The following is a 12,575-nucleotide window of genomic DNA, read 5'->3' as shown; positions in this document are numbered from 1 at the left end:
ATTGAAATTTAAACTAACATTAATGCCTTTTAAAAAATATTCAAAAAAATATTTTTATTTATTTATTTTATTTTGTCTATCTACAATGATAATTATGACTAGTAGTTAACATGAACTTTAAAGAGGTTTGATTTATATTATTCAAAGACATATATTACTAATCACAAAGGTCCACAGATTGGGATTCACGATGGGTCCCGCTGTAATCGAACAATGTAAACATGCCACCTGGCCGGGACCCTTGAGCGTTGTCGCCTCTCTTACATCGGGAAGTTTTCCCCGGATCTTGAGTCCCGCCATTTTATACAACCATGGCGGTAATATCGGAGCAGAGCAGCCGTGGCTCAGTGGCAAAGAAGCGAACCGCCCCGCTCTCTGGGTGGAGTGTACTGCACTCCCCCTCCATCGTTGCCACGGGCTGTGGTTCTCACTAGGCCTCCTTGTTCCTCTCTTTCTTGCCTTGTCTTCCCCTCCGTTCTCCTTCAAATGCGACGCTTTTAGCGAACACAGCATGGCCGAATGCGACCGATCCGCCGCCGCCAGATTCCGCCCCTGGCCGCCCTTCTCTGCCGCGACGCTCCGCCGCAAGCTCCTCGACGCCGTGGCCTGCGGCGCCTCCGGCCACCGCCGCGGCCGGAAGGAAGACCTCTGCTCGCTTGCTTCCCGCCCGACTACGAGGCGGCTGGAGGAGTTGATGAGGGCCGAGGAGCCGGAAAGTTGCTCCGACCGGGGGGCGGAGGCGGAAACGAGGCGAAAGATCGGAGCTTTCGAGGAGCTCCAGCGCGCGGCGGGGTTGCTTCAGCTTGGTGACGGCGACGGGGAGCTGGACCGGCGGAAAGAAGCGGCGGCCGAGGTCAGGAGGCTTGCTAAGGACGACCCGGGGGCGAGAAAGACGTTCGCCACGCTTGGGGCGATCCCTCCTTTGGTCGCCATGCTCGATTCGAAGGATTCCGAGCTCCATCTCGCCGCGCTCTACGCGCTCCTCAACCTTGGGATCGGCAACGACTTGTAAACCCTCTCTCTGTCTCCTCTCTCTCATCCAAAGCTGGCTTTCATTTCGTTCTGCCTCTTAGGTTCTCTGTTGCTGTTGTGGGTGGTGGTGGATTCGGTTGCAGGAACAAAGCGGCTGCAGTGAAGGCCGGCGCCGTCCACAAGATGCTGAATCTGATCGAATCGGGGAGTTCCCCATCGGTTTCGGAAGCCATCGTGGCCAATTTCCTCAGCCTCAGCGCTTTGGATTCCAACAAGCCCGTCGTCGGAGCCTCGGGCGCGATCCCCTTCCTGATGTCTGCCTTCAAAAGTGGTAACTCCACGGCGAGGCAGGACGCCTTGCGCGCACTCTTCAACCTGTCCATCGCTTCCACCAACGCACCCCGCCTCGTCGACGCCGGCCTCGTCCCCGCGCTTTTCGCGTCGATCGGCGACATGGAGGTGAGCGAGCGGGCGCTCACGGCGCTCTCCAACCTCGTCGCAACCGGCGAGGGGCGGCGGGCGGTGAGCCGGTGCACCGACGCCGTCCCGACCCTCGTCGACGTCCTTGGGTGGTGCGACGCCGCCGGATGCCAGGAGAAGGCGGCGCACGTGCTGATGGTAATGGCGCACAAGGGTGGGCCATGCGACCGGGCAGCCATGGTCGAGGCCGGCGCCGTGTCGGCGCTCCTCGAGCTCACACTCCTGGGCTCTCCCCTCGCCCAGAAGCGAGCTTCCCGCGTCTTGGAGGTCCTGACAGTGGACAAGGGGAAAAAGGTCACCTCAGCAGCCGCTTCCGGCGCTGTGGCGGTGTCGGCGCCTCTCTCCGTGGCCACGGCGGCGGAAGGGAAGGGGGACGACAGGATGAGCGAGGAAAGGAGAGCGGTGAGGGAATTGGTCCAGCAGAGTCTCCATAGCAACATGAGGAGGATCACCCGGCGGGCGAATCTGCCGCAAGACTTTGGGCTGTCGGAAAGGTTCACGGCGCTAACCACCACCTCGGCGACCAAAAGCTTGCCTTTCTAGGAGAAGAAGAAAGCCCTGTACATGAGGATCACTAAGGCGATGATGAAGGCTTTTTCCTCTGCTTCTCTCTCGTCTTCTCTCCTCTGTTCGGCTAAAAACTACGTCTTTCCTCTGTTCGCATAAAAACTACATCTTTTTACTTCCTTTCGTCTTTTCCTCTGCTTCTCTCTTGTCTTCTCTCCTCTGTTCGGATAAAAACTACATCTATTTACTTCCTTTCGTCTTTGCTGCAGGTTTTGGTTAGATTATGCTGCACGGTAAACAAGAAAAAAATTCGATTTTGGGATCATTGACTCCATCTGTCTCAGAAAGAACCAGTTCTTGGCCTCTCTGATCTGTTTCCTCTGCTGCATGGGTAACACGTAGGTGCGACTGAGTTTGACGTTGTCATCACTGCTCCCAAGACCCTCGTCCCATATGCTGTAGACCTTTACACAAAGAAACACGGAAGAGAGTCAGAGGGCTATCCAACAAGAAGCATGAAGCTAACAAACAGCTCTACTTAGCTGAAATTTTAGCTGCTTGTGAAGAATCTTTGGCAGGATAGATTGTTTGTTCACTTCTGAGGAAGATTTTGGCATTTTCCAGTATTTATGACTGTTTTTGTCATTTAGTTAAAGAGTCAAAGTCGGTGTGTTGGAGTGCCTTGTTACCTTCACGGTTCTCAGCATGGCCTCATTAAGAACAGTAGATTTCTGCTTGACGAAAGGTGTGGGAATCTCTGGCATAAATGTGTGCCTTGGTTGGTGTAATGTATGCATGGGAAATGATAAAAGATAAAGCACATCCCTATTATTTATGGTGGTGCTGTACTCCCTTTAGGTCAATGGGGAGCATTCTCTGTTGTTCTGATGCTCTCAGCAAATGGGAATTAAGACCTGAAAAACATGTTAGGAATTAAAATTTGAAGCTTTCAGCAAATGATGTCAGTTTGCAGCAACTTGGCACCATCTCTGATGAAGTTCTCTAAATGCATGCATATGCTGTTAGAGCACAGAGAAGGGCAAATAATAGTTAGGAGCTTAGAACAAGACTCAGGTGTCTTCCACTGGTTGCTGTTCTGTAGAAGTGATCCATGCAAGGATGGAACCAAGTAATTTGACTATACTGTACTTAATTCACTTATCTCTATAATTTTAAATCACATCTCACAAATTTTTAGAACTGAAATATTATTTTAGGTTGAGGATTGGAATTCTCATCTTAAAATTTAACATCTGTTCTATAAATTTAGTCCTATAAATTTAACATCTGTTAATGTATCAAATTAATTTTAGGTTGAGGATTGGAATTCTCATCTTAAAACATTTTCTAGTGGTGATAAACCTCATCTATGATGTATGGACTTGGGATTAAACTTCATTTTCATTACTCTTTAGAAAGAAAAATATAAAAATGATGGAGAAAATGATGCTAGATTAATCATAAACAAAATCCAGTAGCAAATGGGGGAAGTTGGAAGGACAATCATGCCAAGCCAGCTCAGGATTGGATTTCTTGGTTTGGGGGGAATAATGGACAGGGTGTAGGAGTGATGGAGAAAGGGATAGGTTTCTAAAAGGTGCCTCAGGTATAAACCTCACAGACACCCATCATTTTCACACATTAAGAACAGTATGTGAGGATGTTGGTCCTCTTAATCAATATGTTTGAGACATTTGATCTACCAAATACCTACCACATACATGAAATGCTAACTCTTTGGTCTTTACTTGAGTCACCAATAGATCAGAGTTCTTCAGCAGCAGTTCTTCAGCAGCCTACATGCATATGTTTACAGAATTACAATCACAGAAGATGATGACTTTTGTGATAATCTTTTCTTGCCATTTGGATTGTTGTTATAATCTTACATAATTTGAATGAGAAACTCATTCATCAATGTATGAACAAGTTTAAAGCTTTTCTAATTAGACATGCAGGTGGGGAAGCTGGGTTTGCATAGAACAAGAAACTTAGGAGGAAGTCTCTAAACTTAAGCTCAGTGCCATATGACTAGCACACGAGATCTAAGTCATTCTTATTGATGAAGATAAAAAAAAATTCAAAGAAGAAAAATATAAGCTTCCTTCTCATTTATTATCGCAAGGAATGTAATCATAAATCTCTTCTTATTTATTCTCTATTGTCATCCAAGGTGGATAATTACAAGTTTTCTTCTTATCCTTTATGATAAATAAGGTAATCATAAACTTCTTTCTCATTCATTATGATGAGAAAGAAACGCCCTTCTCATTCTCAAATATATAAAAAGATATCTTAAGCCTAATGCACGGGACTCATTTTGAACTACTCGAACCCAAATTTGGAGACCTCATATTACTAGCTTAATCGACCCTTATAGACGTAGGTCTTCGTGTATGTGGCACATCGAGAGCACGATATTTTTGCCTCGGGAGTATGATATTTTTACCTTGAAGATATCTAAGATATTCTTGTGCACAAGGATTTGGACCATATTGGGCTGACTAAGATATTAATGACATTTTCCCCTAACATTTTAGTGATAAAAGGAGGGCCTGATGTCATAAAAATATTCATTTACCATTCCTCTCAATGAACGCTCTAATAATGAGGTTGCACCTTCAATCCACAACACTTTTACTCAAGGGGCAACTATTATCATTCTCATATGTGGACGTGTCCACCTCGGCGTAGACGCTGATTGGGCATTAGCGTCTGTTCAATGACCCAGGCCCCTCACCCCTAAGGATGAACTCGAGCCACCTACCCGTTCTTGTTGAGGTGTTCCTGAACCTCATCCATTAGGTTCAGATGCTCATGAGCATGTTGCAAGGTATTGCCCCGCTCTTATCTCAACTAGCTCAACAAGTGACACATTATCTCAGCCATCATCTCATCTAGCCCAACTGGTGATGCCTCAATCATCACTAGTAGCAACACCCATTAGAATCCCCTCGACCAATGTGATGCCAAAATCTCAGGATCGCTCGATGTTTGTCAGACTGCCAGTTGAAGGAGCCCCCTATTCCCCAATGGTGGAGTTCAGTGCACTGTCACACCACCACTCTGCTCCACCTGAATTCGAGACTCAATAAGTGAATTCAATGGATGACGAATATGAGATGTGATGGGAATTTTAGCAATCTAAGGGGAGAATCCGATCGATCTCACCTCGGGTCGATCCTCATTCACTCAAAACATTTAAGAGGAATCAATCCTGATGAACTTTCACCTTCTATTGCTAGAGGCCTTTGATGGCAATGTCGACCTAATAGAGCACATTATCACCTTTGGCGCCTAGATGTTACTATACGATACATCGGATGTCCTGATATATCATGCCTTCTTGACAACGTTAAGGGGTTTAACATGAGAATAGTATACTTGCTTGAAGCTCCTCTTAGTTGACTCCTTCACTCAGCTCATGAAGGAGTTTGATCTCTGCTTTTTCGAGAATGTGCGCCCAAGGCCATTGGCAACAATGTTTCTTAGACTTAGGAAAGGGAAGGAAGAAACACTCTGCAACTTTATTGCTTGATTCGCTAACAAGATTTAATACATGCAATAAGCTCATCCATCGCTTACAATATAGGCTTTCATGATGGGGTTCAAGCCATCTCTTTTTTTTTTGTCATTAGTGGAAAGGCCACCGGTGATGATGCCTGACGTGCTCTAGAGGGCTAACCAATATATTGTTATGGAGACAATAGTCTCGAGTAAGCATGAGGAGACATACAAAAGGTCGAGACACGAGTGACTATCATTAGTCCTGACCCCGAGGTCACCCAATGAAGAACATGAGGTGAAGAATAAATAATCAACCTAAGCTACCACACCCAAGATTCGAGTCGACTCTCTTGAACATAATTAGAACTGAAATCTTTTTACAGATTAAGGAAAAAGGGCTCTTGAAAGACTCTTAATTGATAAATACACCATTAGACAAGGGGAACAAATCTAAGTACTACCATCTCCACTGTGATTATAGCCATGATACAGAGGACTATCATGATTTAAAGGAGCAAATCGAAGAACTCATTCATCAAGAATTCCTTAGGAGGTTCGTCTTGAGGCACCAAAAACCTTTGCCCCAACCTTAAGGGCCAGTGGAGAGGCAAATCAATATTAACATCGGTAGACCTACCTCGGGAGGAGATAACTCCTTGGGTTATAAACCCTATGCCCAAGCTACCATCCAAAAGTGCTTGAGGTATGAGGACGACTCGGAAATAACCTTCAAAAAAGAAGAGACATCGTACCTCAATCTAAACCATAGCAATGCCTTGGTGGTCTCCGTGAGGATGATTAATTCTCAAATGAAAAGGGTTATAATTGATACAGCCTACACATCATGTTTGGAGACAAACCCTGATCCAAAACAATGATAACCTAATTCATGATGATGAAATTTCTAATAAGGACCGACATCAAAAAGTTGAGAAGCAACTCGAAAGAGTCACGCTAGTGTTATATGATGGCGATCTCCTTACCAAAGGAGGCCCAGCCTAAAGTGTTGTCGATCAATCTCTGAAATTTTATCAAGTCCCTCCAACATTCGGAGCCGTTGGAGCCACTGATTGAGGCACCCCTGGACAAAGCCCACCACGATGAGAAGAGGACTTGAAGTTTGCCATGGTAAAAGGAGGACTTGAAGTCTACCACAATAGGGGGAGGACTTAAAACCTGTCATGGCAAGAGGACTTGAAATTTGCCATGGTATAGGGAGGACCCAAGATTTGCCATGATAAAGGAATGACTTAAAGCTCGCTATGGCTAGAAGACTCGAGATTCGCTATGGCAAAGAGGGGACATGAAATCTATCATGATGAAAAAAGGATTTGAAGCGCGCTATGACGGGAAGACCCGAGATCCTCTATGATAGAGAAGAGATATAAAATTTGTCATGATAAAAAAGAAGATTTAAAACTCACAATGATAGGAAGAACTGAGATCCGCTACAGCAAAGATGAAACATAAAATCTACCATAGCGGAAAGAAGATTTAAAGCATGCCATGGTGGGAAGACTCAAGATCCACTATGGAGGAGAAGGGACATGAAATATGCCATAATGGAAAGAAGATTTGAATCCTGCCATGGTACAAAGACTCAAGATCTTCTATGGTGAAAAAGGGGCATGAAATCCGCTATAACGAAATGAAGATTTGGAGCCTGCCGTAGTGGGAAGACCATAGATCCACTATGACGGATAAGAGATATAAAATTCATCATGGTGGAAAGAAGATTTAAAGCCCACCATGATGAGAAGACCCGAGATCCACTACACCAAAGAAGGAACATGAAATTCGTCATGATAGAAAGAAAATTTGAAGATCGCCACGATGGAAAGACCTAAGATCTGTTATGACGGAAATAAATTTTGAAGCCTACCACGGCAAGAAGACCTAAGATCTATTACGCCAGAAAATGGACTTAAAATCTACTACAGTAAAGGCACAAGGCCAAATATGCCCAATGCACTTGAGTCGGAAAAACCAAATGGCGTCGAGGTAAATCTATTACGACGAAGGCACAAGGTTAAATGTAATCGAGGCATGTAAGTTGAGAAACCAAAATAGCACAGAGGTAAATTCACTATGATAGAGGCATAAAACCAAATGTGTAGAAGACATATGAGTCAAGAAACTTAACTAATGCCGAGGTAAATTTGTTATAGTGGAGGTACAAGGTCAAATGTGTCCGAGGTATGTGAGTTAGAAACCTAACTGACGCCGAGAAAAACCTAGTACAACAAAGGCACAATGTCAAATATACCTGAGACATGTAAGTCATAAAATCCGACCAGCGTCAAAGCAAATATGCTATGATAAAGGCATACGACCAACTGTGCCTGAGGTGTATAAATCAGGAAACCTGGCTGACGTTGAGGTAGATCCGCTACGACGAATGAGCAAGGCCAAATGGGCACAAGACATATGAGTTAGGAAGACCTAAACCACATAAAAAGAAATCCACCATAATGGAGACGCAAGGCCAAATATGCAGGATATTCGTAAGTCAAGAAAACCTAACTCACATGAAAAGAAATCCGTCATGATGGAGACAAAAGGCCACTGTGCCCGAGATGCATGAGTTGGAAAAACCCAACTCATGTGAAGAAATTTGCTATGATGGAAGCATAGGATAAAATATGTCCGAGGTATGTGAATCGAAAAAATCTAACTTACATAAGTAGAAATCTACTACAATGGAAGCATAAGGTGAAACATACCCGAGATGTATGAGTACAAAAAAATCCAACCGACATGAAGGGATCCGCTATAGAGGAGACGCAAGACCAAATACGCTCAAGACATGTGAGTTAGGAAAATCCAACCTACACTAATATAAATCCGCTACGGTGGAGGCACAAGGCCAAATTTGCTCAAGACACATGAGTCAAAAAATTGACCAATACCAAGATAAATCCACTATGGTAGAAGCGCAATGCCAAATATGTTTGAGATACAAGAGTCAGAAAAACTTGACCCACGCCAAGATAAATTTACTGTGATGGAGGTATAAGGCCAAATACTCCTAAAATACATAGGTCGAAAAACCCGACTCATGCCCAAAGAAATCTGTCACAACAGAGATACAGGACAATATGTGCCCGAGGTGTGTAAGTCGGGAAAATCTAACATATGCTGAGTAAAATCCACTATGGTAGAAACATAGGCCCAACGTTCCTGAATACCTGAATCAAGAAAACCTAACCCAGAAGATGAGATCCCGAATACTCCCATGTTGGATAAACTAAACAATGCGCTTCAAACCCCTCTTTCAAAAACCTCGAAGCACACCTTCGAGGGGGACAAATGATAGGAGATTTACTATCAATTGATAGGTGGTTATCACATGAGATCCAAGTCACCCTCTACCATTATAATAAGGAAAACATAAACTTTCTTCTTATCCGAGGAAGGCAATCACATACTCTATTCTCATCCATTATGACAAAAAAGGCAATAACAAAATTCAACAACTACAAGCTTTCTTCTCATCCATTATAATGAAGAAGATAATCATCCTCTAAAGTATAAAATAATATTTTAAACCTAATATAAAGGACTCGTTTCGAACTACTTGAACTCATATTTGAGGATCTCAAATTACTTATTATCTTATGTGTCAGAAGGATCGAGTCAAGAAACCCCTCTCAATCTCGATCTTCATATAGATGACTCCTAGGAGCATGATTTTTTCATCTCAAAAGTACCATCTTGATGAGCTTAATGCTTGCTTCCATTAGCTGGGAGATACACACCTTCATCGTACAGCAATACTTTGACATGTTCAGGAACATTTATTTCTGATATATCACTCAAGATCCATGTTCAACTCCTATTGCTAACACAAACACGAAGAACTCTACAGCCAATTGGGTCACACTCAGTATACATTTAGCAAATATATGAACAGATTAGATGACAACATTAAGATTAATGATGTTTTTCTAACATCAACTGCCAATAAACTGTTCATGAACATCATGCCCTGTTAAGCATTGATGCAGACATGGGACAATAACAAGACAAAACATGGATAGGTTGACAAGCAAATCTTATAGGAGGACACATCAATGTGTATATTATATATTTGTTGGTAATTTTTGTATTTATTCTTTCCAATAAATTATAGGATAATTTCCTGTTAATTAAGGATGTCAACAAGGTTCGATAACTCAAAATTCTGGAAATAGAGCAGTGCTTCAAAGAAACCAATCAAACTTTCTCCTTCTCGGAGAAGATTACAGTTTACATGTACCTTTAATTGATTTAAACTGGAAAATTACTCCAATTTATGGGCAAAGGAATTTTAATCTCTCTCTTAAATTCCTTAATCGATTTCAATACCGAGTGGTTTGATCCTATTAAAACTATATTCTTCTAATAGATGGTAATTGAGATGTAGGAAAGAGAATAATAAAATTCGTGCTCCCAATTCGATCATTCGAATGTGATGATTGTTTTGTATCGACGATCAAGATCATTTTTGTTTATCAGGAGATGATCAATCCAGCTCAAGTATACTCAATCAAGATCAAGTCCGGAATTTAACTCCAACTCCAAGATAAGCTGATTCAACATAAAGGAAATGATGATTATTCTGATAGATATAAGGAGTAGAAATTATCTATCTTTCCACTTCTTCGACATGGAAGTATGTGGAAGAATGCAACTTGTAACCTAAACATTTGAAATGACAAAGAGTGGGACACCATGTTCAAGCCACCGGTGCCATGAATTCAAAATCCAGCGAGGGAAGGGGCCTCAGATGCCAATTCTGCAACAGTATCGGCGGAGCGATCTTTACCTTTGAGCAGGACGACAAAAAGAAAGCTCAAACGGGCTATAAAAAACTTGGATCAAATGCCATCCTTTATTGACCACTGATACGAGTAGCTCCTTAATCTTGTTAATCTAATCTTGAGCAGCTAATTAACCTGACACACCTTTGCATGCAGGCCAATCAAACAACTAATTAATTTGCCTGTGTTGGTAACTGAGAAGATAATGGTGGGTTGGACATGGCCGTCCTCCTCCTCATCGTGGTCCAATCAATAGCTGTCGACCGAACAGGCCAATCAACAGTCGACAGGTGGTCTCAGGAGAATCTTATCTTATGTTTCCCTCTCTTTTCATGCACGCTTATTGATCCCTTCTTTTATGGTGGATTACCGACGTTACGCGTGATTAGCTATTAATGTAACAGATTTGAGATGGATAGAGAGAGAGAGAGAGAGAGAGAGAGAGGGAGGAAGTGGAAACCCTAGATGGAATCTTCTCTATATAAGGACGAGCAAAGAGAGGAGGAGAGCATCAGATCTGAGCTCTTCTACATCTTAGAAGTCAGCTTCTCTATATGAGGAAGAGCAAAGAGAGGAGAAGAGCATCAGATCTGAGGTCTTCTACATCTTAGAAATCAGCAGTTATGTTCCAGGTTTGATCTTACAGCCATCTCTTTGATGGTGTGAATGGTATGAAGGCTGACAGAAGAGAGTGAGCACACAGCGGCAATTGCACCGATCCGATGCCGTTTCTGTTGCGTGCTCATTTCTCTTTCTGTCAGCTCTCTCTATCTCTCTTCTCCTTCACAAAAGAACGGCACCAGCACTGATGATAAGAGGCGCAGGAGTCGCTGTAAGACAAGTGTTAATGGGAAAGGTGTGTCTGGCGTCGACATCTTCGCCCTCTGGAGAGAAGGCCACGCGCGTTTAGGGTTCGTCTTCTTTACTTTCTCTGTGATCCATTTGTCGCACTTCTTTTATCTTGTCTCTGTCAGGACTGTGAGATGTCTCATCTGGCTCGGATATCCATGGAGAAAGAATGCGTTTTCCGAGGAAGAGGCGAAGTACTCGGTGCATGAACTATAATGGTATGTTTATTGTACTTTGTTTCTGCTCTCGGACTACGGATGCTTTGAGATCTGGTTTTCTTCTCATTCCGGCATGCTTTGTCTGTGGTTTCCTGTGCATCCGAAACGAGATCTGAGGTAAGAAATCATGATAATAATGCTATGGCGTGTTTATCGTTCTCTCTTCTTCTTCCTCTTCTTGTTCTTCTCCCTTTCTCTCTGCCAGATCTAAGTATCTCTTCTGCCAGATCTATCTTCACTTTTCTTCATGCTGCCTGTCGATTAGTTCTCCTGATGTACTTGCACAGAAGTTTGCATGGCTTCATGGTTCCAAAACCATAGGTTTACTTCTCATTCTGGTCTTCTTCTCATTCCGGCATGCTTTGTCTGTGGTCTTCCTGTGCATCGAAACGTGTTACGAGATCTGAGGCAAGAAATGATGATATGCTATGGCGTGTTGTGTGAATCCTTCTCTCTTCTTCTTCTCCCTTTTTCTCTGCCAGATCTATCTATCTTCACTTGTCTTCATGCGGCCTGTCGATTAGACCTCCTTATGTACTTGCACAGAAGTTTGCATGGCTTCATGGTTCCAAAACCATAGGAAGAAGTGGATCTCAGCAGCAACACCCGGATCTGCCTTCCATCTTAGGCTTGTCTCCTGTAGATTATTTCCGTACTTTCTAATTTCAGTATGTGCTTTCTTGGTCTACACTGTGCTGCAGATTTCTCTTAGTTGTTTTCCTGGATCTGTAGCTCCTGCTCCTATCCAACTGGCAGTTAGAAGTTCTTGCTCAAATATTCAATGCAGCTACCCACTTGTGTCAGCAGATCTTGGTTCTCTATGAGACATTTCTAGGTAAGAAATTGTTCCATGGTTGATGATCACTCCTTGCATGTCATATTTTATATATGTTTGGAATTATATATTCCTTATTCTTGCCATAAGCTTCAAGTCTTTGTTCAACCAAGTGCAAGCAGGAAGATCTTTCATGTGAGTATATGCATATGGCTTTTTTTTGCTTTGCCTTGTGACACCAAGTAGGTCTAATGACTGCAATATCATAGGGAAGAAGGTTGGCTCTAGGTAGATCAGTGGGTTATACATGGAAAAATGTGGATGTGGATGGGAAATGAGTCCCAAATATATATTTAAATCAGGATAAACATCAAATCATGTCATAATGTTACCAAAAAAATTGAATGTTTGCTGCACTAGTGGGGATGACCTAATTTATTTCACGAGAGTTCATCGGCAACTGGA

General features: G+C 43.0%; 1 protein-coding gene across 3 annotated transcripts; it reads left to right on the top strand.

Annotated features, from left to right (window-relative positions):
* The first annotated feature begins 311 nt into the window (after positions 1-311).
* Positions 312-2,794, top strand: LOC135637586 (U-box domain-containing protein 4-like). Of its 3 annotated transcripts, XM_065150203.1 has the most exons (3): positions 312-1,008; positions 1,074-2,043; positions 2,229-2,794. In XM_065150203.1, the coding sequence occupies exons 1-2, from the start codon at positions 512-514 to the stop codon at positions 1,993-1,995; spliced, it is 1,419 nt and encodes a 472-aa protein (XP_065006275.1). In that variant the 5' UTR covers positions 312-511; the 3' UTR covers positions 1,996-2,043; positions 2,229-2,794. The 3 variants fall into 3 exon arrangements, with proteins under 3 accessions (XP_065006275.1, XP_065006276.1, XP_065006274.1); XM_065150204.1 differs by having other exon boundaries at positions 1,116-2,794; XM_065150202.1 differs by having other exon boundaries at positions 1,074-2,794.
* The last annotated feature ends 9,781 nt before the right edge of the window (positions 2,795-12,575 follow it).

The sequence above is a fragment of the Musa acuminata genome, chromosome BXJ3-5 (assembly GCF_036884655.1).
Source record: "Musa acuminata AAA Group cultivar baxijiao chromosome BXJ3-5, Cavendish_Baxijiao_AAA, whole genome shotgun sequence".
Classification (NCBI taxonomy): domain Eukaryota; kingdom Viridiplantae; phylum Streptophyta; class Magnoliopsida; order Zingiberales; family Musaceae; genus Musa; species Musa acuminata.
This window is presented reverse-complemented; position numbering and strand designations above follow the sequence as displayed.

Coding starts and splice junctions, on each gene's coding strand:
- LOC135637586 (XM_065150203.1), top strand. CDS start 512: ATGGCCGAATGCGACCGATCCGCCGCCGCCAGATTCCGCCCCTGGCCG. Junction 1,009..1,073: donor CTTGGGATCGGCAACGACTT/GTAAACCCTCTC, acceptor TCTGCCTCTTAG/GTTCTCTGTTGCTGTTGTGG.